Here is a 27,309-nt window from a genome sequence, read left to right as displayed (position 1 = left end):
TTTACCTTATTCCTACCCATTGATTCCCTTTTCCTTTATTACCAAATATTCCCTACTTTTTCCCTTATTTCCTTAGAAATACATGTTGGAATTAAAGCATACATGTACTATCCAGAATGGCATCTATAGAACCTTCCATTTTGCTAAAGGCGCAATTCTTTCTTACAGCCCTTGCTTACGTAGTTCAGAAACTTGCACATCTTTATAATAATTAGAACTTTTAAGAGGCTGTTGAAGTTTTTTCATACAATAGGTGACCTCTTTTCTTTTTCTGTTTTAGGAAATTCAAGAGAGAATGAGGATTTTGGAACTGTATGCCAATGATCCTGAGTTTGCAGCTTTTGTGAGAGAACATCAAATGTTAGCATTTGCATCACCCCTCTCTCCATAGTCTCAATAGCCTGTGCCACCAGCATAAGCATGTGATTCTTGTCCATGTGACAAAGGTCTTAGTGATAACCAAGATTTCTTGAATTCACTTAAGTTTATGCATGTCCACACAGATTATCTGATTTATTCTTTACAGTGACTTTAAGTTGGATGTTTCTTATTTGAGGAAAGGAAGCCTTGGAGAAATAAAGAGATTTATACAAGATGATAATGATAGCAATAAGCACAGAAGTTTTAAAATTAAGACTATCTGTTTTGGCCTGGAGATACTTAGGCAATGTCACTGAGACCCTGTCTCAGAAACAAAAACAAAACAACAAAAAACCCCATCATCTTTGAGCTAAGACATCCAAAGAAAGGATTTATCCTAATTAAGATTAATGACTATGTGCTTCAGTTTCTTCTGATAAACTACTTGGCATTAAAAGGTACAAAAACCATCTATGAAACAAAGAAGATGTAAACAAGAGGGTACTGTGCTGTGAAACAAAAGAAAGTACAAAGATACTACAACTTTAAGTGGGATATTCGAAGATGAAAGATGTTACTAAAAAATAGTAGGCACATAGTCCATATAGCATTTTCAGTTGTTACTTAGTCCCCAAGTTCTCACTTACAATATAGCCCAAGAAAATGTTAATGGACTTAATTTAGGATTCAGTAAAAGCACAAACATGGTCTTTGTAGAGTTTTTTTTTTTTTAATTGGCACTGGTGACGTTAGGAACATAGCTTGGTGAAGTATCACCACAAAAATGCATTTTAGTACATTCTTGCTTTTCTAATAAATTGCTATTTGTTTTTTCATGCAGGGAAGGGCTTTAATCCAAATGCCATTTTGACACCAGTTACAAGCCTGGAGAAGATGGGGACTACTTGTTACCTATGTCGTATAATTAACCTGGACGATGAACACTGTTGGAAGAGTTTTCTGTTAAAAAAAATAATAAATGTGGGACATACTTTTTCTTTTTTCCTAGCTTAAAATTTTAGAGTGTAGCAGTAGTTGTGATAACTTTTATTTCAACAAAGACCAAGAGCTTATGTATAAAAAAATTAGAACTGCATAAGTTCTAGAAAGTATTCTTTAAAAAAAAAAAAAAGCCACACCTGGGAGTTAGGGCTGTGATTTCTGTCTGCTTTTGAATATTTAAGGGTGTCTCTTAAGAATTGTGCCTCAGGATTCCCAAAAGGAAAATAATGTGAACTTTTACAAAGGGAAGTTGGGCTTAGTAAGTCACTATTTTGTAGTGTATTTCTTAATGTCAAGTAGAATGGGGAAGCCTCTAGAGTAATATTAATATAGTTTGAAGTCAGATGTGTATCTAAATAAAATACTACTTTTTGTTTGCTTTATGAACAAACTGCTGAAGAAAAAAAATCATGTTTTGCTGCAGTATAGAATTAGACTTGTATATGATGCTTCTCTCAGAGTTTGGAATTTTTGAGCATATTAATCAAGACCACAGTATTGTTATGGTAGCTATATCAATATCCTATTTTTAAAGCTTTCAGACGTAGTGCCTGTGAATAAAGTGTAGATGGTTCCTCTTAGTCTAAAGACAGACATATTTGCGGGCAGGGAGGAAAGGGGGTTGGATCAAGGCCACAGCACTGACAATACGCTTTGCCAGTTGATTGGTGGACTGAGTCAGTACTGATAGGTTCCCTGCTTCTGAGAGGGAAAAATGTCTCGGGCAAATCCTGTTCCTTCTTAGTTCTTGGTAAATTAATTTGGAAAACAGTACATACCTACCTCAAATAATATAGATTAGCTTGTTTGCATTTCTTTTCCTATCTAATTCCCACTCACACAAAACAGAACAATAATTTTATTGCAATTAAAATATTCTTAAAATTGTACATATTGGAAAAGTTCATACCTTATATAAATTTTCTTTTTTTGGTGGTACTAGGCACCAGGGACTGAACTCAAGGCCTCAAGTTTGTTTGCTAGATAAGCACTCTACCACATGATCTATGCCCCTACCCCTCTAGGGATTTTTGAATGGGTTTCTTTGAAAGGGCAATGGCCAAATAATCATCACTATTAATATTTAATTGCATAGGCAAAATGTTATTATTAAAACAGTTATTTTATGTGGATGCCTTCATGGTTGCCAAAAAGAACTTGAACCTCTTGATTTATGTTTGAATAGATATAATTAACCAGGGATAAGATGACCATGCTCGGGATCTGAAAAAGTATTTGATAAATATTTTTAAAGCACTGTGTTAAAGTTTTGTCACTTCTAAATGCTTGATTTTATTTGTAAAACTTGAAGAGATTTCTGCTTACTATTTAAATTTTTTTTCCCTAAACTTGTGTTAGATGAAAAAAAATTTAAATCACAAATTAAGAGTGCTTTCTGGAAGAATTCTAGATAACCATAAAGGTTGTCTACAGCTGGTCACCATGCAAAACAAATAGGAAAGGCACAAACTGAGCGATTATTTTCCATGAGCCAGTGGTGAAGTGGGAATTTGGGAAATCTGACATCTATCTGTCTCTGATTTACTTTTGCAAGAACTTTTCATAAAGGAGCAAATTATTTGGGTCTGTAGGAATGTCTGCTCTATAAGACTAAAGGAAACTCTGTCAGGAAAAGAACAGGAGGCCTCAGTTTAGAAATAAAGACTTTTATCCTACCTTTGCTAAAGCTGAACCACAGTGGGAAAAACTGAAGAATGCAGGATCCCCAGTGAAGATCCACTTCTGTATGAGTAAGTAGAGGGCTAAAGGAGCTATTAATCAGTTGGGGAAAAAAAAAAAATCCCTGAAGAGCTTCTTTTACAAAGATTTCCCGAAGGATATTCAATGGAATGTAGTCATTGAAAAATCTTAAGCCAAACTGTCATTTAGAATGTGAGACTGAGGAATGAAATATTCTAAATATTAGAACATTGCCATCAACCTAGCAACATAATTTTGAATAAGACTATCACAGTATTTAAAAACAATAAAACGTAGTTAAGTACTATAAAAATGTGAGTAAATCCCCCCTCCCCCCATTTATAAGGTACAGTGGAGTCTTGTAGATGTAGCTTTATAATTGAGTGACACAATCCTTTTCTTATGGGTTTTGTATAAAGGGGAATTTATTTGATAACAGTGGTCTGTTTTCACCATTGCAATGGTTTAAGAGTATTTGTTCACATTGATGTGGCTTTTCCCCATATAGTTTACATAATAAAATAAGTGTAGGTTTCATCCGATTTTTTCCACCTCTAATTTTCCTTCTGCAGTATCTGGTCACCATGGGTTGGCCTCCCCCACCCCCTTTTATTTTATTTTTTACTGCATAGTGAATTGTAGTATAGTTGCACAGCCCTGACTTAGTATTACCTCTGACAAATACTGCAAACTATGCAAATATTCTTTGTAGACTCTAAAAATATCTTGTCTTAAATATGATACCTGAACTAGCTATTCATTTGCACACTTGTTTTATAGGTTTGCCTTCTATTTCATGATTTTTAGATAGCTGGTACATTTGTGTCATTTTCGACAATGGGCACCTTGATCTATCAGTCTCTGAATTGAATTTCTAATTTGCAATGGGAGGAGAAAACAAACATATTTATTCTATATGAAACAGATTGCATAGGAGAATAATTTATCTTTATTAAATTGAGATGTTTTAGCCAAGAAAAATATGGGTCAGTTTTTTTTTTTCCTTCTCTAACATGTTTTTAACAATTCCCATTGGAAATGGGTGGGGTCAGTCTTCATTTACAATCCAGCTGCAATGAGTCAGGATCCTTGCTCATTCTATTCCCAAGTGTGTAATAAATGCAGAAAATGATGCAAAGGTCACAGTCATCAAGCTGATTGCATTGTGTCCCACAAAGGATCCTGGCTGGAAGTGGGAAGATGGGCTAGTACCATGATGCAATTGATGATGTAAAGAATTTGCTTGGAAATTTCCTTGAGTCATGCATTTTGTAAAACCTTACACTACTCTTATAAGTTAATAAGAGACAGATTAAACCACTCCTCTCAAGAAAGTAAGACAGTCCCCTTAACACAGTTATAAATACAGCCTGGACTAAATGATTCCTCATCCTGTGTTTTTTTCCTCTTTAATTACTTCTTTGGAGATTAAGGGTATGTATGGGAAAAATAATCATGGTATCAGAGATGCAGTTAATTGCATATTGGGGCTTTTTGATGTTTCTTAAGCAACCCTGTATATAACATAATATATGTTCAATATGGAGTATGATTAATGAAGGACTTTTCTTTTTCCTCTTGGTTGTAATGACATTTTATCCAAATTGGGATCAAATAAATTCATGTTACTGTATTATTTTCTTGAAATTACCCTAGTCTTGATATAAGTTAACTAGAAATAAAAATTTTAAGTCTATGTCTGCATTTTTTGTCAATTAGGAATAAAATGGTAGATCTCTGCAACAGTTCAATTGTAATCACCATTCAAAGACACATACTAAGTGGATGCACTGTGAAATGGAAAATCATTCTTTGATTTTGGTGCAATGAGGATGAGGAGAATTGTAGACAAGTCTGGAGCCCATTTATGGTCTTGGATTTTGTGGCTAGTTCACAGTACTGTCATTATTTGTCCCCTCTTGACTTTTGCTCTTTCAAATACTTAAACTTTCATTTTTTCCTGATCTGCATAAGGCAGGGATGGAAAAAATCAGTGAAATTGGTTAAAAGAGATTAAGTGGGGTAGCTAGCACCAGCTGTCTTTTAAGGAGAGAAAGAAATTGGTGACCTGTCTAAAGAGAACAGAGAAGACAAAAATATGGCAACAGCAATCTAAACCAATCTTGCAAGGGAGGGGCAGGAGGAAAATCAGCTAACAGTTACTCAAGCAGTCAAATTCTTATGTGCGGTAATCAGAAACCTCAGTTTGCATGGTGTCTTGCAGCAGGACACAAAGAAATCCTAAATCATGCAAACTTCTTATGTTTGCATGGTGTCTTGCAGCAGGACACAAAGAAATCCTAAATCAGTTTGAGAAATAAGAGGGAGGATGGTCTTGATTTGACTCCAAAACCATTTGGTAAAAACACAAGGTGGGAGAAATATGTCTGATAAATACCTGTTGACTGAATAATTAGTGACCTAGTTTTAGGAGAAACAGTGTGTAATAGCATTTTTTTAAAAAGCCCTGATTGAGGATTCCAAGATGGCGGCTAGAGGTAGGAAGCAGAAAGCGACCCTCCTATAGTGAAATGTTGGAGAGACGCCGGAGACACACTTTGCAGGCATAATCACTGAGAAAAGGCATAACTTTGACCCCTCCACGTCTCCAGCCGGTGCAGAGAATCTCCACTTCACGTTAAACGGAGAAACGAGGAGGGCCCCCGGGGCTGCCAGTGGCCGGCGCCCATACGGCTTGGGAAGACGCGGACCAGGTGAGCTTCGCGGTACTGCGGTACCCCCTCAGACAAGCCTGGGCCAGAGCAGCATAGCCCCCTGGACAGACTGACCTCCACCTGGGGAAAAAAGAGAAACTGACTAATAAGCAATAAGAACAATAAAGACACACAGGAAAGAGAGTGGGACGCACTGAGTGCCGAAGATTGGGGGAAGGGAATCCTTCCTGGGACTGTAAATAAACAAGCCGGGCAGGCAGGAGAGGTTCTGCCGGGAGCGGGGCGTGCACCCAGCAACCAGGAGCAGGAAAGCTTGTGAGAGTGGAGGAGGGAGGAAAACTCCACAGGAGAGGAGGAAAGACCCACTTCCCACGTGAACTGCAAACAAACATGGCAGCCGGCAGGAGCAGCAGCACCGCCCAGTAAGCAGGAGCAGGAAAGCTTCTGAAAGTGGCAGTGGGAGGAAAACTTCAGAGGAGAGGGGGAAGACCCACCTTCCACATGAACTGTAAATAAACACACAGGCCTGACAACGCGGGGGCAGTGTCACCTTTCCCAGTGCTTGGAAAGGGGAAAGCCTGTAGCAGAGGCTCCTGCACAGGAGAACTCTGAGCAAACAAAGCCTGTGGGACCAGGTGAGTGCTAGCTCACGCCAGAGATCTGCATAAATAACGCCGCCAGCTACAGGCTGAGAGCAGCAGGCAGGCAAGACACAGTTGCAGATACCACTCTCAGAACTGTCTCCAGATGCTTTTTTTTCTTTTTCTCTCTACCTTTCATGAGAGAACAACAGAATTACACCTGCAAGCCAAAAAACTTACTGAAACTGTATTACATTTGAACTTGGGACAGTTGGTGGGGCTTTTTGTGTGTGTGTGTGTGTGAGAGAGAGTGTGTAGTTTTGTTCTACTTTATGCATCCCCTTTGATGAGACAACTACAGAGCAACATCTGAGGCACCAACTCCAGGACTGGAGATTGAGACGGACACCCAAATTATTAAGACTGAAACTGCATTGCATATAAACTTGGAAGTTTTTTGGTTTTTTTTTTTTTTAATTTTCTATTTTCCATTTTATTTTAATTCATTTTTATATATAGATATTTCTTTCATTTACTTATTTTTTATTTTTTTATCTTTGATTTTCAATCCTCTCTCTGTCTCTCTAATGTCTGTTCAGCTTACTGTCGATTAGTACACTAACACTCCCTGTTTATACCTTTGAAACTCTCTTGTCTGATACCTTGTTCTGCTTTCTCCCTCTTGTCTGTATATTTGTTTTCCCCTTTTCTTTAACTTCTTGCTTTCCATCTCAGCTCACCCTTCCATTCTAAATATTACCATTGTTATTATTACAAGCTAGAAATACTTAATTGCACATGGTACAGGGACAGTAACAACACCAAGGACAATGACGGGAAGACAGAAAAAACAGGGAAACCAGTTTCCCCACAGCAAAAAATTAGTACAGGAAACAGAGGGGAATGAAGAGAACAGAAACTCAGATCCAGACTCCAACAAAATTAAGATAAACTATGCCAAAGGACCCAATGAAGCCCACAAGAATAATTTAAAAGAAGACATACTACAAGTACTCAATGAGAATTTTATAGAGATGATACTGGATAGGGTCAACCAAAATGTACAGGAGACACTCAAGAAATTCCAAGACAATAAAAATAGAGAATTTGAAAAAGCAAAAGAAGAAATAAAGGAAACCATAGAAGCACTGTATAAACACCAAAGTGAAAGAGAGAATACAATGAATAAATGGATAAATGAACTCAGGACAAAAATAGACAACATTAAAGAAGAAAACTGCCAGGATATGGAAAACCTCAGAAAAAAGAACGAAACAGAACTGCAAAACAAAACGGAAGGCCAATCCAGCAGAATAGAACAAACAGAAGACAGAATCCCAGAACTTGAAGATGAAATGGTAATTAAAGGAAAAACCGAAGAACTATTAATTAAACAACTCAAGACATGTGAAAAGAAAATGCAAGAACTCACTGACTCCATCAAAAGACCAAACTTGAGAATCATGGGCATCGAAGAAGGAGAAGAGGTGCGAGCGAAGGGAATGCATAATATATTCAACAAAATAATAACGGAAAATTTCCCAAATCTAGAGAAAGATATTCCCATACAAATGCAAGAGGCCTCCAGAACACCAAACAGACCAGATCAAAATAGAACTACTCCACGACATATCATCATTAAAACAACAAGTTCAGAAACTAAGGAAAGAATATTGAAGGCTGTAAGAGAGAAAAAACAAGTAACATACAAAGGTAAACCCATCAAAATCACAGCAGACTTCTCAACAGAAACATTAAAAGCAAGAAGAGCGTGGGGTGAGATCTTCCGGGCACTGAATGAAAATAACTTCAACCCCAGGATACTCTACCCAGCAAAGCTATCATTCAAAATAGATGGAGCAATAAAAGTCTTCCATGATAAGCAGAAGCTAAAACAATATGTGACCACAAAGTCACCATTACAAAAGATTCTGCAAGGGATCCTGCACACAGAAAGTGACACCCAACTTAACCATGAAAAGGCAGGCAGCACCAAACCACAGGATAAGAAAAAGCAAGACAGTAGAGAGTAACATCAAGTTAGGTACACACAATCAAACCTTCAAACAACTAAGACAACTAAATGGCAGGAATCACCACATACCTATCAGTAGTAACGCTTAATGTTAATGGACTTAATTCACCCATCAAAAGACACCATTTGACAAAATGGATTAAAAAAGAAGATCCAACAATTTGTTGCTTACAGGAGACTCATCTCACCGACAGAAATAAGCATATGCTTAGGATGAAAGACTGGAAGAAGATTGACCAAGCCAATGGCCCCCGAAAACAGGCAGGAGTAGTAATACTTATCTCTGACTAAGTAGACTTCAAACCTACATTGATCAAACGAGATAAAGAAGGACATTCCATACTAATAAAAGAGGAAATAGACCAAAAGGAAATAATAATCATCAACCTGTACGCACCCAATGTCAACGCACCCAATTTCATCAAACATACCCTGAAAGACCTAAAAGCATATATAAACGCCAACACAGTGGTTGTGGGAGATTTTAATACCCCATTATCATCAATAGATAGGTCATCCAAACAAAAACTCAAGAAATCCAAGATCTAAAATATGCAATAGATCAAATGGACCTAGTAGATGTCTACAGAACATTTCATCCAACCTCTACACAATATACATTCTTCTCAGCAGCCCATGGAACCTTCTCCAAAATAGATCATATCCTAGGGCACAAAGCAAGCCTCAGCAAATGTAAGAAAATAGAAATAATACCATGCATACTATCTGACCACAATGCAGTAAAAGTAGAACTCAACAACAAAAGTAAAGACAAAAAACATGCAAACAGCTGGAAACTAAATAACTCATTACTTAATGAAGAATGGATCATTGATGCAATAAAAGAGGAAATTAAAAAGTTCCTGGAAGTCAATGAAAATGAAAACACAACCTACCAGAACCTATGGGACACAGCTAAGGCAGTCCTGAGAGGAAAGTTTATAGCCATGAGTGCATATATTAAAAAGATTGAAAGATCCCAAATCAATGACCTAATGATACATCTCAAACTCCTAGAAAAACAAGAACAAGCAAATCTCAAAACAAATAGGAGCTAAATAATAAAAATAAGAGCTGAAATCAATGAAATAGAAACCAAAAAAACCATACAAAGAATTAATGAAACAAAAAGTTGGTTCTTTGAAAAAATAAACAAGATCGATAGACCCCTGGCAAACCTGACTAAAATGAGGAGAGAAAAAACCCAAATTAGTAGAATTAGGAATGCAAAAGGGGAGATAACAACAAACACCATGGAAGTCCAGGAAATCATCAGAGACTACTTTGAGAACCTATATTCAAATAAATTTGAAAATCTTAAAGAAATGGACAGATTTCTAGATACATATGATCATCCAAAACTGAACCAAGAGGAAATTAATCACCTCAATAGACCTATAACCCAAAATGAAATTGAAGCAGCAATCAAGAGTCTCCCCAAACAGAAAAGTCCAGGACCCAATGGATTCTCTGCTGAATTCTATCAGACCTTTAAAGAACTGATGCTAACCCTCCTTAAACTGTTGCATGAAATAAAAAGGGAAGGAAAACTGCCTAACACATTTTATGAAGCCAGTATCACACTTACCCAAACCCAGGCAAAGACACCTCCAAAAAGGAGAACTATAAGCCAATCTCCTTAATGAACATTGATGCAAAAATCCTCAACAAAATAATGGCAAACTGAATTCAACAACACATCAAAAAGATTATTCACCACGACCAAGTAGGCTTCATCCCAGGAATGCAGGGAGCTTTAACATACAAAAATCAATAAACGTATTAAACCACATTAACAGAGGCAAAGACAAAAACCACTTGATCATCTCAATAGATGCAGAAAAAGCCTTTGAGAAGATCCAACACCAGTTCATAATAAAAGCTCTAAGAAAACTAGGAATAGAAGGAAAGTACCTCAACATTATAAAAGCTATATATGACAAACCTACAGCCAGCATTATACTTAACGGAGAAAAATTGAAACCATTCCCTCTAAAATCAGGAACCAGACAAGGATGCCCACTATCTCCACTCCTATTCAACATAGTACTGGAATTCCTAGCCAGAGCAATTAGGCAAGAAGAAGGAATAAAAGGAATACAAATAGGTAAAGAAACTGTCAAAATATCCCTATTTGCAGATGACATGATCCTATACCTTAAAGACCCAAAAAACTCTACTCAGAAGCTTCTAGACATCATCAATAGCTATAGCAAGGTAGCAGGATATAAAATCAACATAGAAAAATCATTAGCATTTCTATACACTAACAATGAGCAAACGGAAAAAGAATGTATGAAAACAATTCCATTTACAATAGCCTCAAACAAAATCAAATACCTAGGTGTAAACCTAACAAAAGATGTGAAAGACCTCTACAAGGAAAACTATACACTTCTGAAGAAAGAGATTGAGGAAGACTATAGAAAGTGGAGAGATCTCCCATGCTCATGGATTGGTAGAATCAACATAGTAAAAATGTCGATACTCCCAAAAATAATCTACATGTTTAATGCAATTCCCATCAAAATTCCAATGACATTCATTAAAGAGATTGAAAAATCTACTGTTAAATTTATATGGAAACACAAGAGGCCACAAATAGCCAAGGCAATACTCAGTCAAAAGAACAATGCAGGAGGTATCACAATACCTGACTTCAAACTATATTACAAAGCAATAACAATAAAAACAGCATGGTACTGGCACAAAAACACACATGAAGACCAGTGGAACAGAATAGAGGACCCAGATATGAGGCCACACAAGTATAACCAACTTATCTTTGACAAAGGAGCTAAAAATATACGATGGAGAAATAGCAGCCTCTTCAACAAAAACTGCTGGGAAAACTGGTTAACAGTCTGCAAAAAACTGAAACTAGATCCATGTATATGACCCTATACCAAGATTAACTCAAAATGGATCAAGGATCTTAATATCAGACCCCAAACTCTTAAGTTGATACAAGAAAGAGTAGGAAATACTCTGGAGTTAGTAGGTATAGGTAAGAACTTTCTCAATGAAACCCCAGCAGCACAGCAACTAAGAGATAGCATAGATAAATGGGACCTCATAAAACTAAAAAGCTTCTGTTCATCAAAAGAAATGGACTCTAAACTGAAGAGAACACCCACAGAGTGGGAGAAAATATTTGTCAACTATACATCAGACAAAGGACTGATAACCAGAATATACAGGGAACTTAAAAAACTAAATTCTCCCAAAACTAATGAACCAATAAAGAAATGGGCATGTGAACTAAACAGAACTTTCTCAAAAGAAGAAATTCAAATGGCCAGAAAACACATGAAAAAATGCTCACCATCTCTAGCAATAAAGGAAATGCAAATTAAAACCACACTAAGATTCCACCTCACCCCTGTTAGAATAGCCATCATCAGCAACACCACCAACAACAGGTGTTGGCGAGGATGTGGGGAAAAAGGAACCCTCTTACACTGTTGGTGGGAATGTAGACTAGTACAACCACTCTGGAAAAAAATTTGGAGGCTACTTAAAAAGCTAGACATCGATCTACCATTTGATCCAGCAATACCACTCTTGGGGATATACCCAAAAGACTGTTACTCCAGAGGCACCTGCACATCCATGTTTATTGTGGCACTATTCACAATAGCCAAGTTATGGAAACAGCCAAGATGCCCCAGCACTGACGAATGGATTAAGAAAATGTGGTATCTATACACAATGGAATTTTATGCAGCCATGAAGAAGAACGAAATGTTATCATTCGCTGGTAAATGGATGGAATTGGAGAACATCATTCTGAGTGAGGTTAGCCTGGTCCAAAAGACCAAAAATCGTATGCTCTCCCTCATATGTGGACATTAGATCAAGGGCAAACACAACAAGGGGATTGGACTATGAGCACATGATAAAAGCGAGAGCACACAAGGGAGGGGTGAGGATAGGTAAGACACCTAAAAAACTAGCTAGCATTTTTTGCCCTTAACGCAGAGAAACTAAAGCAGATACCTTAAAGCAACTGAGGCCAATAGGAAAAGGGAAACAGGTACTAGAGAAAAGGTTAGATCAAAAAGAATTAACCTAGAAGGTAACACCCACACACAGGAAATCAATGTGAGTCAATGCCCTGGATAGGTATCCTTATCTCAACCAGCAATAACCCTTGTTCCTTCCTATTATTGCTTATATTCTCTCTACAACAAAATTAGAAATAAGGGCAAAATAGTTTCTGCTGGGTATTGCGGGGGGGAGAGGGAGGGGTCGGAGTGGGTGGAAAGGAGGGGGTGGGGGCAGGGGGGAGAAATGACCCAAGCCTTGTATGCACATATGAATAATAAAAGGAAAAAAAAAAGCCCTGATTAAGGTCTGGACAAATCCTAATCATTCTTAGCTCATATACCCTCACTATACTGGTCCACTTTCTAGACCTTATGAATTCATGTCCCATTTCAGGTAGGCTAATGGACTGTTCCAATGAATTAACTTTTAAATTAATTGTCTTATCAAAACACATATATCTTGTGTCCTCCCCCTTATCAGAACAAATGAATCCATGCTAATATAGTAATTGATGTTAAGGACTCAGTCTTTTCCAAGTAACACCTAATTTATATGGGATTTGGGAAAACAGTTCATTATCCTAAATGAATAACACCTTGTCAATATGGCATGGCACCATGGCAGGTTTGGGGAAGATTATGCATATTTTTAATAGATGGGCCTTTCAATGAGCCTCAAATAAAGAAAAAAAAAAACACCAAAATCACTTTCCTGCCTTTTTTCTGTACTATGTATATGCTTCCATTCTATTAGTTGTCAAGACTTCCCAGTAAACTGAATTCTTTGACATTGGGACCATGTTGTGTTCATTATTTTTTAAAATCAAAGCATATTTGATGCAGACTCGGTATACAATAATTACTAATTCAGTCACCTTAAAATAATGGGTCATATGTTGAGATCTATTTTATCACCAGCAGGCAAATGATTATTGTGTAGTCCATGAACAAATTAAGTGGACCCATAAGTAATTTACAAACCACTTTTTAAAACTTTCTAATATTATAATTAAGAATTTTGCTGAAGTGTAATTAGTATACAAAGGCCTGCATATATTTCATGTCTAATTCTCGATAAATTTGGACATATGCTCATACTCATCAAATCATGCAAATCACTTTTATGTAAAAGGTTACAAAACTTTAAACATAACTGTTTTGAGTAATTAGATTCTTATGTATATAATTTGTCTTATTTCATAGAGTTATTTATGAATCATAATGGAGTAAGCGTTTTATAAGAACCTAACAGAATGCCTGGACTACTAGATCTGAATGTAGTAACCTGTGGGTTTCTTAACCAAAAACTGAAAGAATAAAGTGAGATGAAGAGGTAGATAGTGTGGGCCGGGGTGTTAGGACCTTAGAAGTAAGCCTGTGGTAGGTGGGGAGGAGTGAAAATTAGGAATTTTGTGGGAGAAGGAGGGTTTTATAGGAAAATTCAACTTTGTTTTGTTGATAAGGCTGAAAGTAGGATGTCTATAAAAACTATTTGTTTAATCCTTTTTATAAACTGCCTTTCACCCTATACAAAAATCAACTCAAAGTGAATCAAAAACATTAAAATAAGGCCTGGAACTTAGAAATAACTGCAGGAAGTAGTAGGAAATACACTGGAATATATAGGTATAGGGGATAGGGAAAGACTTCTTAAGTAGAACTCAAAAGGCTCAGCATCTAAGAGAAAGAATGAACAGATGGGACTGCATCAAACTAAAGAGCTTCTGCACAGCAAAAGAAACAGCCACTAGACTTTTTTGTTAGGATATATATTTGTTATACAGGGGGAGATTCATAGTGACAATTCCAATTAGGCTTATATTGTACATTAGTTATATCACCCCCATCAGCTCAAACCCGTCCGCTGCCCCACTTAAAGCAATTGCAAGAGGCTTCTTTGTTCTATTTCATATAGGTATATGAAGTCCATCAACCATATACCCTCATCTTAATCTCCTTCATTCACCCTCCCCCTCCTTGTAGTACCCTCGCACATATACACTGTACCTATTTTACAGTCTTGCCTTTTGTTGTTAATATTTAAGATGCTGTTCAAAGGGTTTCTCAATGTATCCCAGCTCTTGGTTACTTTACTTTGGTCCATTCAACCCCTGCCATTACTCTCCCTTATCCCTTTACCTCCCCCACACACCCCATTTTTCAACAGCTTTTAATACACATCCTTTTATCCTTACAGATGTTATGTTTTATGATATGACTGATGTGCTATCATTCTCTTTTCCTTTCTCCCAGTTCCACAGAGTAGTTTCACTATTATAAACATGTTCTACATATAGGTTTGTCTATGATCATGCTCTTTTTTGTGTATATGTTTTTCTTTTGGATCTCTTCCACATATGAGAGAAAAACTGTGGCCTTTGTCTTTTTGAGCCTGGCTTACTTCACTTAACATGATGTTCTCCAGTTACATTCATTTACCTTCAAACCACATGTCATTATTCCTTATGGCTGAGTAAAACTCCATTGTGTATATACCACACTTTCTTGATCCATTCAGCAGTTGTAGGGCATGTTGGTTTTTTCCAAAGCTTGGCTATTACGAATAGTACTGCAATGAACATTGGTGTACAGGTGTCTCTGTTGTATCCTGACATGTTCATTTGGGTATGTGCCCAGCAGCAGTATCACTAGATCACATGGCAGTTCTAACTGTAGCTTTTTTAGGACTCTCCATACTGCTTTCCATAGTGGTTGTACTAATTTGCATTTCCACCAACAGTGTAGAAGGGTTCCTCTTCTGCCGCATTCTTACCAGCATTTGTTGTTGTTACTGCCCTTGAATATGACCATTCTAACTGGGGTGAGATGAAATATATGTGTTGCAGCTCTTCTATAACTAGGGAAGTTGAAGACTTCTTCATGTATTTGCTAGCAATTTGCACCTGTTCCTTTGAGAATTCTGTTTGATTCATATGCCCATTTCTTCATTGAAATGTTGATTCTTTAGGGGTTGAGTTTTTGGGTATTAGTCCCTAATCAGATGAGAAGCTGGCAAAGATTTTCTCCAATTCTGTGGACTTCTCTTGAGTCTAGTGACTGTTTCTTTTGCTGTGCAGAAGCTCTTTAGTTTGATGCAGTCCCATGTGTTCATTCTTTCTCTTAGATCCTGAGCCTTTTGAGTTCTACTTAAGAAGTGTTTCCGTATCCCTATACCTATATGTTCCGGTGTATTTCCTACTACTTCCTGCAGTTGTTTCAAAGTTCCAGGCCTTATTTTAATGTCTTTGATCCACTTTGAGTTGATTTTGGTACAGGGTGAAAGACAGAGATCTAGTTTCAGTCTTCCACACATGGATATCTAGTTTTCCCAGCAGCATTTGTTGAAGAGGCTGTCTTTTCTCCACCATGTGTTTTGGGCTCCTTTGTCAAAGATCAGCTGGCTATAGATGTGTGGGCTTATGTCTGGATCTTCTATTCTGACCCATTTGTCTTCTTGTCTGTTTTTGTGCCAATACCATGCTGTTTTTTATTGTAATGGCTCTGTAGTATAGTTTGAGGACAGGTATTGTGATGCCTCTAGCATTGGACTTTTTGCTCAGAATTGCTTTGCCTAGTTGAGGTCTTTTGTGTTTTCATATGTACTTGACAATTGCTTTTTCTATTTCTGTGGCAGAATGTCATTGGAATTTTGATAGGGATTGCATTGAATATGTAGATTGTTTTTGGTAGTATGGCCATTTTCACAATGTTAATTCTACCAATCCATGAGTATGGGAGATATTTCCATCTTCTCATGTCTTCTTTGATTTCTCTTTTCAGTGGTTTATAGCTTTCATTAAAAAGGACTTTGACTTCCTTTGTTAAATTTATTCCAAGACACTCTTGTTTTTGAGGCTATTGTGAGTGGAATTGTTTCCCTTATTTGTTTCTCAGTCTGTTCATTGTTGGTGTATAGGAAGGCTACTGATTTCTGTATGTTAATTTTGTATCCTGCTATTTTGCCAAAAGAGTTTATAATTTCTAAATAGTTTTTGGTAGAGTTTTTAGGGTTTTTTAGGTGTAGGATCATGTCATCTGCAAAAAGGATTATTTGAATTCTTCCTTCCCTGTTTGAATCCCTCTTGCTGTTGCCTTATTGTTCTGGCTAGGAATTATAAAACTATGTTGAATAGAAGTGGGAAAAGTGGGCATCTCTGTCTCGTTCCTGACTTTAGTGGAAATGGTTTTAGTGTTCTCTATTTAGTATAATGTTGGCTATAGGTTTGTCATATGTAGCCTTTATTATGTTGAGGAGCATTCCTTCTATTCTTAGTTTCTTCAGAGCTTTTATCATGAAAGGGTGTTGAATTTTGTCAAAGACTTTCTGCATCTATTGAGAGGATCATGTGGTTTTTGTCCTTGTTTATGTTTATGTTCTGTATTACATTTATAGATTTACATATGTTGAACCATCCTTGCATCCCTGGAATGAATCTGACTTGGTCATGGTGTATGATATTTTTGATGTGTTGCTGAATCCTGTTTGCCAGTATTTTGTTGAGAATCTTTGTGTCTTTATTCTTTGAAGATATTGATCTATAATTCTCTTTTTTTTTTGTTTCTTCTTTATTGGGTTTTGGAATGAGTGTAATGCTAGCTTCATAGAATGAGTTTGGTAGTGTTCCTTCCCTTTCTATTTCCTGGAAAAGTTTGAGGCATATTAGTATTAGTTCTTTGTTAAGGGTTTGGTAAAATTTGGTCATTAATCCTTCAGGTCCTGGGCTCTTCTTTGTCAGAAGGCTCTTTATAACTGCTTCAGTATCATTGCTTGTAATAGGTCTGTTTAGGTGGTTAATATCTTCTTGGTTCAATTTTGGTTGAACATATGCATCTAGAAATTTGTCCATTTCATCTAGATTTTCCAGTTTACTTGAGTATAAGTTTTCAAAGTACTCTCTAATGATCTTCTGGATTTCATTATTATTTGTGGTTATGTCCCCTTTGTCATCTCTGATTTTATTAATTTAGGTCTTTTCCCTCCTCTCTTTTGTCAGGTTGGCTGAGAGTTTGTTGGTTGTGTTAGTCTTTTCAAAGAACCAACTTTTTGTTTTGTTGATTCTTTGTATATTTTTTTGGTCTTGATCTCATTGATCTAGGCCCTGATCTTTATTATTTCTCTCTGTCTGCTGGTTGGAGTTTGGTTTGTTCTTGTTTTTCTGGGAGCTTAAGGTGCATCACTAGATTCTTTATATGGGAAGTCTCTGTTTTTTTAATGTAGGCACTTATTGCTATAAACTTTCCCCTTAGCATGGGATTTGCTGTGTGCCACAGATTCTAGTAGGTTATATTTTTCATTTTCATTTTCTAGGAACTTTCTGACTTCTTCCCTTATTTCTTCAGTCACTTACTAGTCTTTCAGTAGTGTGTTGTTCATTCTCCATGTGTTTGAATATTTTCTGTAGTTTTTTTTTGTTTTTGTTGTGGTCTTGTTTTACTCTGTAGTGATCTGATATGACATAGGGGATTATTTCAGTTTTCTTGAATTTTTTGAGACTTACTTTGTATCCTAAAATATGACCTGTTTTGGAGAGAGTTCCATGAGCTGCAGAAAAAAAATGTGTATTCCTTGATTGTTGGGTGAAATTCTCTAGATGCTAATATATCCATTTGATCTAACATGTGAAATAGTTCTGAAGTTCCTTTTGATCTTTTGCCTATAGGTGACAATGGGGGTATTCAAGTCTCCCATTATCACTGTGTTAGGGTCTCTCTGTGTTCTTAAGTCCATTAGATTGGGTATTTTTTAAATGCAGATGGGTTCCCCTATGTTAGGTGCATATATGTTAAGAATTGATATTTCCTCTTGATAAATTCTTCATTTAATTAATATGAAGTGCCCTTCGTTGTCTCTTCTGACTGATTTTAGTCTGAAGTCTACTTTGTCAGATATGAGTATAGCTACTCCTGCCTGTTCATGGGCTCCGTATTTTTGGAAAACCTTTTTTCACCCTTTCACTCAAGGCCAGTGTTTATTTATTTATTTTTAGTGAGATGAGTCTCTTTAAGCAACATATGGTTGAGTCTTGTTTTTCAATCCAGTTTTCTATTCTATGTCTTTTGATTAGGGTCATTGAGGCCATTTACATTCAGTGTTAATACTGAGAGGTGTGTGTTTTTTCTAGTCCTTTTTATTGCCCTGTTGTTTTCTTTTACCTATTCTTTGTTTACTGGTCTGCTTGGTCAAAAGGGTTTATTCTCTCTTGAATCTTCCTGTCTCTAGTTTCTTCTTCTGTGTGTAAAAGTCCTTTACCTATTTTCTGCAGTGCTGACTTGGTAGTTGTGAATTCCTTTAGTTTTTCCTTGTTGTAGAAGGTTTTAATTTCTCCTTCAATTAGGAAGGATTGTTTTGCTGAATAGATTAGTCTGAGTTGACAGTTGTTTTCTTTCAGGGCTGAATTATGTCTTTCCATGACCTTCTTGCATTTAGAGTTTGAGTTGAGAAATCTGCTTTTATTCTAATGGGTTTGTCTTTATATGTGTCTTTTTGCTTTTGCTGTTTTCATTATTCTTCCTTTGTTCTGTATGTTGTTTTAATTATGATGTATCTGAGGGTGTTCCTTTTTAGGTCCTAATGATTTGGTGTTCTATAAGCTTCCTGCACCTGGATCATTCTCTCTTTCTTGAGGTTAGGGAAGGTTTTTTTTTTTGAGTCTTAAAGTATTTTATTTATTTATTTATGTTTATATCTTTTATTCATATGTGCATACAATGTTTGGGTCATTTCTCCCCCCTTTCCCCTGCCCCCTCCCTTTCCGCCAGCCCCTCCCTCTCCCTCCCTACCCCCTCTCTTCCAGGCAGAAACTATTTTGGCCTTATCTCTAATTTTGTTGAAGAGAGAGTATAAGCAGTAATAGGAAGGAGCAAGGGATTTTGCTAATTGAGATAAGGATAGCTATACAGGGACTTTACTCGCATTGCTTTCCTGTACATATGTGTTTTATTTCATCAATGACCCCTTGATCATTGAGCAGTGTGTTCAGTTTCAAACTGTTTTCATGTGTTTTGCTATTATTTTTGTTGTTGAGTTCTAATTTTAATGCATTTTGATCAGATAGAAAGCATGGTATTATTTCTATTTTCTTACATATGCTGAGGCTTGCTTTGTGCCCTAGGATATCATCAATTTTGGAGAAGGTTCTGTGGGCTTCTGAGAAGAATGTATATTGTGTAGAAGTTGGATGAAATGTTCTGTAGACATTGGCTAGGTCCATTTGTTCTATGGTATGATTTAGATCTAGGATTTTTTTATTGATTTTTTTGTTTGGATGATGTATCTATTGGTGATAGGGGGGTATTAATGTCTTCCACTACCACTGTGTTGGAGTCTACATATGTTTTTAGGGCCTTCAGTGTATGTTTGATGAAATTGGGTGCGTTGACATTGGGTGCATATAGGTTGATAATTTTTATTTTCTTTTGGTGTATTTTCCCTTTTATTAGTATGGAATGTCCTTCTTATCTCATTTGATCAATGTAGGTTTGAAGTCTACTTTGTCTGAGATAAGTGTTGCTACTCCTGCCTGTTTTTGGGGACCATTAGCCTGTTATATCTTCTTCCAGCTTTTCATCCTAAGCCTATTATTGTTTCTATCAATGAGATGGGTCTCCTGTAAGCAACAAATTGTTGGATTTTCCTTTTTAATCCTGTTTGTCTAATGGTGTCTTTTGATGGGGGAATTTAGTCCATTAACATTCAGTGTTAGTATTGATAGGTATGTGGTGATTCTTGTCATTTAGTTGTCTTAGTTGTTTAAGGGTTTGATTGTGTGCAGCTAAATCAGTGTTACTCTCTACTTTCTTGGCTTTTCTTCTCCTGTGGTTTGGTACTGCCTGTCCTTTCATGGTTTTGTTGGCTTTCACTTTCTGTGTGCAGTATTCCTTGAAGAGTCTTTTGTAGTGGTGACTTTGTGGTCATACATTGTTTTAGTTTCTGCTTTTCATGGAAGACTTTTATTGCTCCATGTATTTTGAATGATAGCTTTGCTGGGTAGAGTATCCTAGGGTTGAAGTTACTTTCATTCAGTGCCTGGAAGACCTCACTCCATGCTCTTCTTGCTTTTGATGTTTCTGTTGAGAAGTCTGCTGTGATTTTGATGGGTTTATCTTTGTATGTTATTTGTTGTTTTCTCTTTCAGCCTTCAATATTCTTTCTCTATACTCTGTGCTTATTGTTTTAATGATAATATGCTGTGGGGTAATTCTGTTTTGGTCAGGTCTGTTTGGTGTCCTGGAGGCTTCCTGTACCTGAATGGGCATAGTTTTCTCTAGATTTGGGAAATTTTCTGTTATTATTTTGCTGAATATATTACAAATCCCTTTTGCTTGCACTTCTTCTCTTTCTTCAATGCCCATGATTCTCAAGTTTGGTCTTTTGATGGAGTCAGTGAATTCTTGCATATTCCTTTCACAGGTCTTGAGTTGTTTAACTAGTAGTTCTTCAATTTTTCCTTTAATTACCATTTCATCTTCAAGTTCTGAGATTCTGTCTTTGCTTGTTCTAGTTTGCTGGAGTGGCCTTCCATTTTGTTTTGCATTTCTGTTTTGTTCTTTTTTCTGAGGTTTTCCATATCATGAGTCATTTCCTCTTTAATATTGTCAATTTTCATCCTGAGTTCATTTATCTCTCTATTTATGGTGTTGTTTCACTTTGGTGTTTATACAGTGTTTCTATGGTTTCTTTCATTTATTGTTGTGCTTTCTCATAGTCTTTATTTTTGTTGTATTGGAATTTCTTGAGTGCCTCCTGTACATTTTGGTTGACCACATCCAGTATCATCTCTGTGAAATTCTCATTGATTACTTGCAGGATTTCTTCTTCAGGGTGTTCTTGTGGTCTTCATTGGGTTCTTTGGCATAGTTTATCTCTGTTTTGTTGGAGTCTGGATCTGGGTATCTGTTTTCTTCATTTCCCTCTGATTCCTGTACTAATTTATTATTGGGGGAAAATGGTTTCTGTCCTTTTTCTGTCTTCTCATCATTCCACTTGGTGCTGTTACTGTCCCTGTACTGTGTGTAATTTAGTATTATCTATCTTGTAATAGTTAAAATAATCTTATCTAGAATGGAAGAGTAAGAGGAGAAAGAAAGCAAAGAAAGGAAAGAAAAAAGGAAAAAAAATAGAGACCCAAAGAAATAAACAGGGAGAGATAGTATACTAATCAACGGTGAACTAAACAAGCATTAGAGAGACAGAGAAAAAAGAAAAAATGGAGAAAAAGAAAAAAGGAAAAAAAAAACCCAGGTTCAAATGCAATAGTTTCAGTCTTAATAGTTCTGGGGTTACTCCTTCAGCACCTAGTCCTGGTGTTGGTGTTTCAGTAGTAGCTCTGTCATTGTCTCACCAAAGCATAAATAAATAAATAAATAAAAATAACAAAAAGAAAAAAATTGAAAAAAATAGAAAAGATATATAAAACTATAAAACAATAAAAACTTCAGGTTCAGAAACCATGATATTTCAGTCTTAGTAGTTCTGGTGTTGCTCCTTCAGCATCCAGTCCTGGTGTTGGTATTTAATCAGTAGGACTGTGGTTGTCTTTCCAGGTGGTTGGGTCAGGAGACAGCTTTGTGAACTGCTATCTGCCCTGTTTCAGGCTGCAGCTCACCTGCCACCTAGTGTGAGCCGACTGTTGCTGTAGGCTTTATTTATTGCAGTTTGCTGGTAGGAGCCATCACACCCACATACTCCAGCAGGCTTTGTTTATTTAGAGTTCTCTCAGGCACTTGCCCCTCCCCTTTTCTCTGTTGTAGAGTCCTACCAACCTGCTACATTTGCAGTCCTTGTTTAGAGTTCCCGTGGGGAACTGCCCTTCGCCCACTCTCCGGTGGAGTGTGCGCACATCAGTCACTGTTGCAAGCCTTGTCCACTCAAGGCTCATTGGGGGGAGCCACCAAACCCACCTTCTCCAGCAGGCTTGTTTACTTAAGGTTCACACAGGGATCTGCTCTTCCCCCAATCTGGTGGAGTCTCCCTCATGTCAGCCACTTTTGCAAGATTTGTCCACCCCAAGCTTGCTGGGGGGATCTGCCAAACCCACCTTCTCTGGCAGGCTTGTTTATAGCTACAGTTTGCATGGGTGCCTGATCCTTCCCCCTTTCTCTGGAGTTCAAGTTGCCCTGCCCTCTTTGCTATGTGTCCTTTTCAGTTCCTTGTTTATCATTCAGTTTTTTTTTTTTTTTTTTTTTTTGTGGGGCAGCTGTCATTCTGTCCCAGGGGCTATGCTGGTTTATCCCAGGGGTGGCTCTGGGATACCATGTGCTGCTTATTTGCTTACCTGTTAGTCTGCATCTCCCAAACTGGTTAGGAGCTAGCATCTGGTAGTGCAGGAGACCTCCTGGTTTCTCTGTGTATTGTGGTGTGGGGAAGCTATGTGCAGGCTAGGGGTTTGGGGGTGTTGGAGTTTTGCCTCCTCTTGGTGCTTTTTCCTGCCATGTGTGTCTCCAGTGTCTCAGCAAGATTTTTACTTCATGGGGCTCATGCTATCTGCTTCCTCCCTCTAGTCACCATCTTGGAACCTTCCTAGGGAAGTTTTTAGCTATTCTATTGAATAGGTGTCTGTGCCTTTAGTTTGTTTCTCTTCTCCTATACCCATGATTTGTAGGTTTTGTCTTTTCATGGTGTCCCAGATGTCTTTCCTGTTACGTTCATATTTTCTTAGCATTTTTTCATGATCTTTTATTGTCTGATCTAATTCCTCTACTTTGTCTTCTGTTCCTGATACTCAGTTTTCAATTTGCTCCACTCTGTTCTGCAAGCGTTCCATTGAGATTTTTGGTTGTGATATTAAGATGTTTATTTCAGATTAATTATTTTTCAGGGTTTCCATATCTTTATTGATTTCCTCTTTCATATCCTGCATAGTCTTCTTAATTTCATTCATCTGTTTGTTTGTATTCTCTTTGAGCTCATTGAGTTGTTTATTCACATCCTCTTTGGGATCAGGCACTAGCTGTTGTGTCTCTTTTTCAGTTCATTAATCATTCTTACTATTATTTTTTGGAATTCAATATTTGATATTTCTTCCTCCACTCAGTTGTGTAGGTCCTTTGTGGTGGAGCTGGCTTTTGAGGGAGAGTGGTTGTCCTGTTGTTTCATTCTGCATTGAGATTTATGCATCTGGACCCATTTTTGGTAAAAGGTTTTGAGCTTTTTCTCCTGGGATTCCATGAGTTTTCCTCAGAGAGAGGCATGCTGGAAACCTTACACATATACTGGGGCATGGTTCTTCTTGTGGTGCTGATTACCACTTTCTGCCCCTCAGTGAGGTAGCTGGGGTTCCCTGCTCTTGGACAGAAAAAAGGGGACTCTCCTGCAGGTGGGCATGGTGGGACGCACTGGGCCTCTGAGCACTTTGTGGAGGCAGGCCTCCTGGCACTTCCTGCAGAGTAACAGGTTGCCACTTTCCTCTCCTCAGTGGGGGAGATGACATTCTTGCTCTTTGATGGGGTAATGGGAATCTCCTGTTGTTGTGTGTGGTAGAGAGTGCTGTGCCTCTGTGCAACTTAAGAAAGCAGGTCTCCTGGCACCTACTGAGTAGCAGATTACTACTCAGTGGAGGAGCTGGGGCTCCCACCCTTTTATGGGGGATGAGGGGTCTCCTGTGGGCAGGTGCAGTGGTAAACACTAAGCTTCTGTGCACTGTGGGGAGGTAGGCCTCCTGGCACCAGCAGAGTAGCAAAGCATGGAGACTGGGGTCTGCTTGTTTGTGTGATTGTAGGTTCCCAGTGCTGAGTTGCAACTTAATGTGTGGCAGTGTGGCAGCATGTGCCTGGTACTTGAGAAGCATGTTGACAATGCCTGTGGGGCAGCAAAGCCTGCAAACTTTATAAAAATGCTATTTTAAGCCAGGCACCAGTTGCTCACACCTGTAATCCCAGCTATTCAGGAGGTAGAGATCAGGAGAATCACAGTTCAAAGTCAGCCTGAGCAAATAGTTTGTGAGACTATCTTAAAAAACTCTATCATAAAAAGTTGGGTGGTGAAGTGGCTCAAGGTGAAGGCCCTAAGTTCAAGCCTCTATACTGCAAAACAAACAAACAAAAGTTATCTCATTCCTTGTTTTGTTTCTATATTGTGTAGAACAGAATAAAATGAAAGCACCAGAGAGAAGGCAAGGGTAAAGATGTTCTGTTCTGAGGGATGAGTAGTTGTTTAAAACCTGTCAGCTTTATTTAAGTTCTAGTATTGATCATTTGTGAAAGTTGATGTTCATGTGCCTTCAAAATTGTCCTGCATGTAGTAACAAATGATTTTGGTATTTCCTTTCATTTTTCAAGGGTTAACATGAGGGAAGATAACTTGGCTTCCCATTAATGTAACTTAATGTGGTCATAATGGCTGGTATCCTTCAAAAGAAAGGCCCAGAAGAGAGATGGCATCACACAAAGTTCCACAGGACATACTGTCCCTAATGTAACATGTATTTGGAAACATCTATTTGGATCCATGCTCCTAGAGAAAAGGTATTAGTTTTGCTCAGTTAGATAATTGGCAAAATTAGATGATAATACCATTGTGGCTTTGAAGACATCAGAGACTTGTATGATAAAACAAATACCGGATATTTTCTGTAATGAATGATGAAAACACATTTTTTGGCTCAGATTATAAGTGACTCTTGCCTTGAAGATACAGAAAGTCAAAGTAGAATTGAAATTTTTCACAGTTTATGGAAAAACTAAGTTGTAGTTATTTGAAAACAGGTATTGGTTCAATTTCTAATTGCTTTTCAGTGATAATAATTTCTGATATCCCCTTCCCTGCCTTTTAAATTTAATTTAATTTTTAACATCATTTTTGCATTTACTTACATGCATATACATTATTGGGACACCTCCTCCCTCCCTCCCTCCTGCCTTGGGGAAGACCCTGTCCCACCCTCTTGTTCTCCAATTTTGTAGAAGAAAAAACATTAATGATAATAAGAAAAACATGGAGTTTTGCTAGTTTGGGATGAAGATAGCTATATGGAGAGAGTCCTCATGTTGCTTCCATGGATATATGCATTACAACCCAAATTGATTCATATCTACCAGACCTCTTCACTACTTTCTATTCCCCTTCCCATAGTGGCCTCAGCCAGTTTAAGATTACTATATTTGTTCCTATATAGTGAGCACATCAACTGCATTGCAGTTTTTGGTTTATTTCCCTTGCATTGCTCTTTTTGCTCAATACTGCCTTGGCAACTCATGGTCTTTTCTGTTTCCAAATGAACTTTAGGGTAGATTTTTCTTTTCTTTTTTTTTTTTTTTGTTGTGTTATTTTGCTTGTCTTATTTTTTTTTTCATTTTTCTTTTATTATTCATATGTGCATAGAAGGCTTGGTTTATTTCTCCCCCCTGCCCCCACCCCCTCCCTTACCACCCACTCCACCCCCTCCCGCTCCCCCCCTCAATACCCAGCAGAAACTATTTTGCCCTTATCTCTAATTTTGTTGTAGAGAGAGTATAAGCAATAATAGGAAGGAACAAGGGGTTTTGCTGGTTGAGATAAAGATAGCTATACAGGGCATTGACTCACATTGATTTCCTGTGCGTGGGTGTTACCTTCTAGGTTAATTCTTTTTGATCTAACCTTTTCTCTAGTACCTGGTCCCCTTTTCCTATTGGCCTCAGTTGCTTTAAGGTATCTGCTTTAGTTTCTCTGCATTAAGGGCAACAAATGCTAGCTAGTTTTTTAGGTGTCTTACCTATCCTCACCCCTCCCTTGTGTGCTCTCGCTTTTATCATGTGCTCATAGTCCAATCCCCTTGTTGTGTTTGCCCTTGATCTAATGTCTACATATGAGGGAGAACATACGATTTTTGGTTTTTTGAGCCAGGCTAACCTCACTCAGAATGATGTTCTCCAATTCCATCCATTTACCAGAGAATGATAACATTTCGTTCTTCTTCATGGCTGCATAAAATTCCATTGTGTATAGATACCACATTTTCTTAATCCATTCGTCAGTGCTGGGGCATCTTGGCTGTTTCCATAACTTAGCTATTGTGAATAGTGCCGCAATAAACATGGATGTGCAGGTGCCTCTGGAGTAACAGTCTTTTGGGTATATCCCCAAGAGTGGTATTGCTGGATCAAATGGTAGATCGATGTCCAGCTTTTTAAGTAGCCTCCAAACTTTTTTCCAGAGTGGTTGTACTAGTCTACATTCCCACCAACAGTGTAAGAGGGTTCCTTTTTCCCTGCATCCTCGCCAACACCTGTTGTTGGTGGTGTTGCTGATGATGGCTATTCTAACAGGGGTGAGGTGGAATCTTAGCGTGGTTTTAATTTGCATTTCCTTTATTGCTAGAGATGGTGAGCATTTTTTCATGTGTTTTCTGGCCATTTGAATTTCTTCTTTTGAGAAAGTTCTGTTTAGTTCACGTGCCCATTTCTTTATTGGTTCATTAGTTTTGGGAGAATTTAGTTTTTTAAGTTCCCTGTATATTCTGGTTATCAGTCCTTTGTCTGATGTATAATTGGCAAATATTTTCTCCCACTCTGTGGGTGTTCTCTTCAGTTTAGAGACCATTTCTTTTGATGAACAGAAGCTTTTTAGTTTTATGAGGTCCCATTTATCTATGCTATCTCTTAGTTGCTGTGCTGCTGGGGTTTCATTGAGAAAGTTCTTACCTATACCTACTAACTCCAGAGTATTTCCTACTCTTTCTTGTATCAACTTAAGAGTTTGGGGTCTGATATTAAGATCCTTGATCCATTTTGAGTTAATCTTGGTATAGGGTGATATACATGGATCTAGTTTCAGTTTTTTGCAGACTGCTAACCAGTTTTCCCAGCAGTTTTTGTTGAAGAGGCTGCTATTTCTCCATTGTATATTTTTAGCTCCTTTGTCAAAGATAAGTTGCTCATAGTTGTGTGGCTTCATGTCTGGATCCTCTATTCTGTTCCACTGGCCTTCA

At 37.6% G+C, this 27,309-nt stretch overlaps 1 protein-coding gene across 4 annotated transcripts in view; it reads left to right on the top strand.

Moving 5' to 3' along the window:
- Positions 1-7,721, top strand: part of Impg2 (interphotoreceptor matrix proteoglycan 2) — a 92,207-nt gene extending 84,486 nt beyond the window's left edge. For 3 of the 4 annotated variants that reach the window (XM_074073016.1, XM_074073014.1, XM_074073013.1), the window contains one exon: positions 281-7,721. In XM_074073016.1, the coding sequence (XP_073929117.1) occupies positions 281-391 (111 nt within the window). In that variant the 3' untranslated portion in view covers positions 392-7,721. The remainder of the gene's footprint in view (positions 1-280) is intronic. The other variant, XM_074073015.1, reaches the window with a different exon arrangement.
- The last annotated feature ends 19,588 nt before the right edge of the window (positions 7,722-27,309 follow it).

This window comes from Castor canadensis, chromosome 5 (assembly GCF_047511655.1).
Source record: "Castor canadensis chromosome 5, mCasCan1.hap1v2, whole genome shotgun sequence".
Classification (NCBI taxonomy): domain Eukaryota; kingdom Metazoa; phylum Chordata; class Mammalia; order Rodentia; family Castoridae; genus Castor; species Castor canadensis.
Note: the sequence above shows the minus strand (reverse complement) of the source record. Positions and strands in the feature narration are given on the sequence as shown.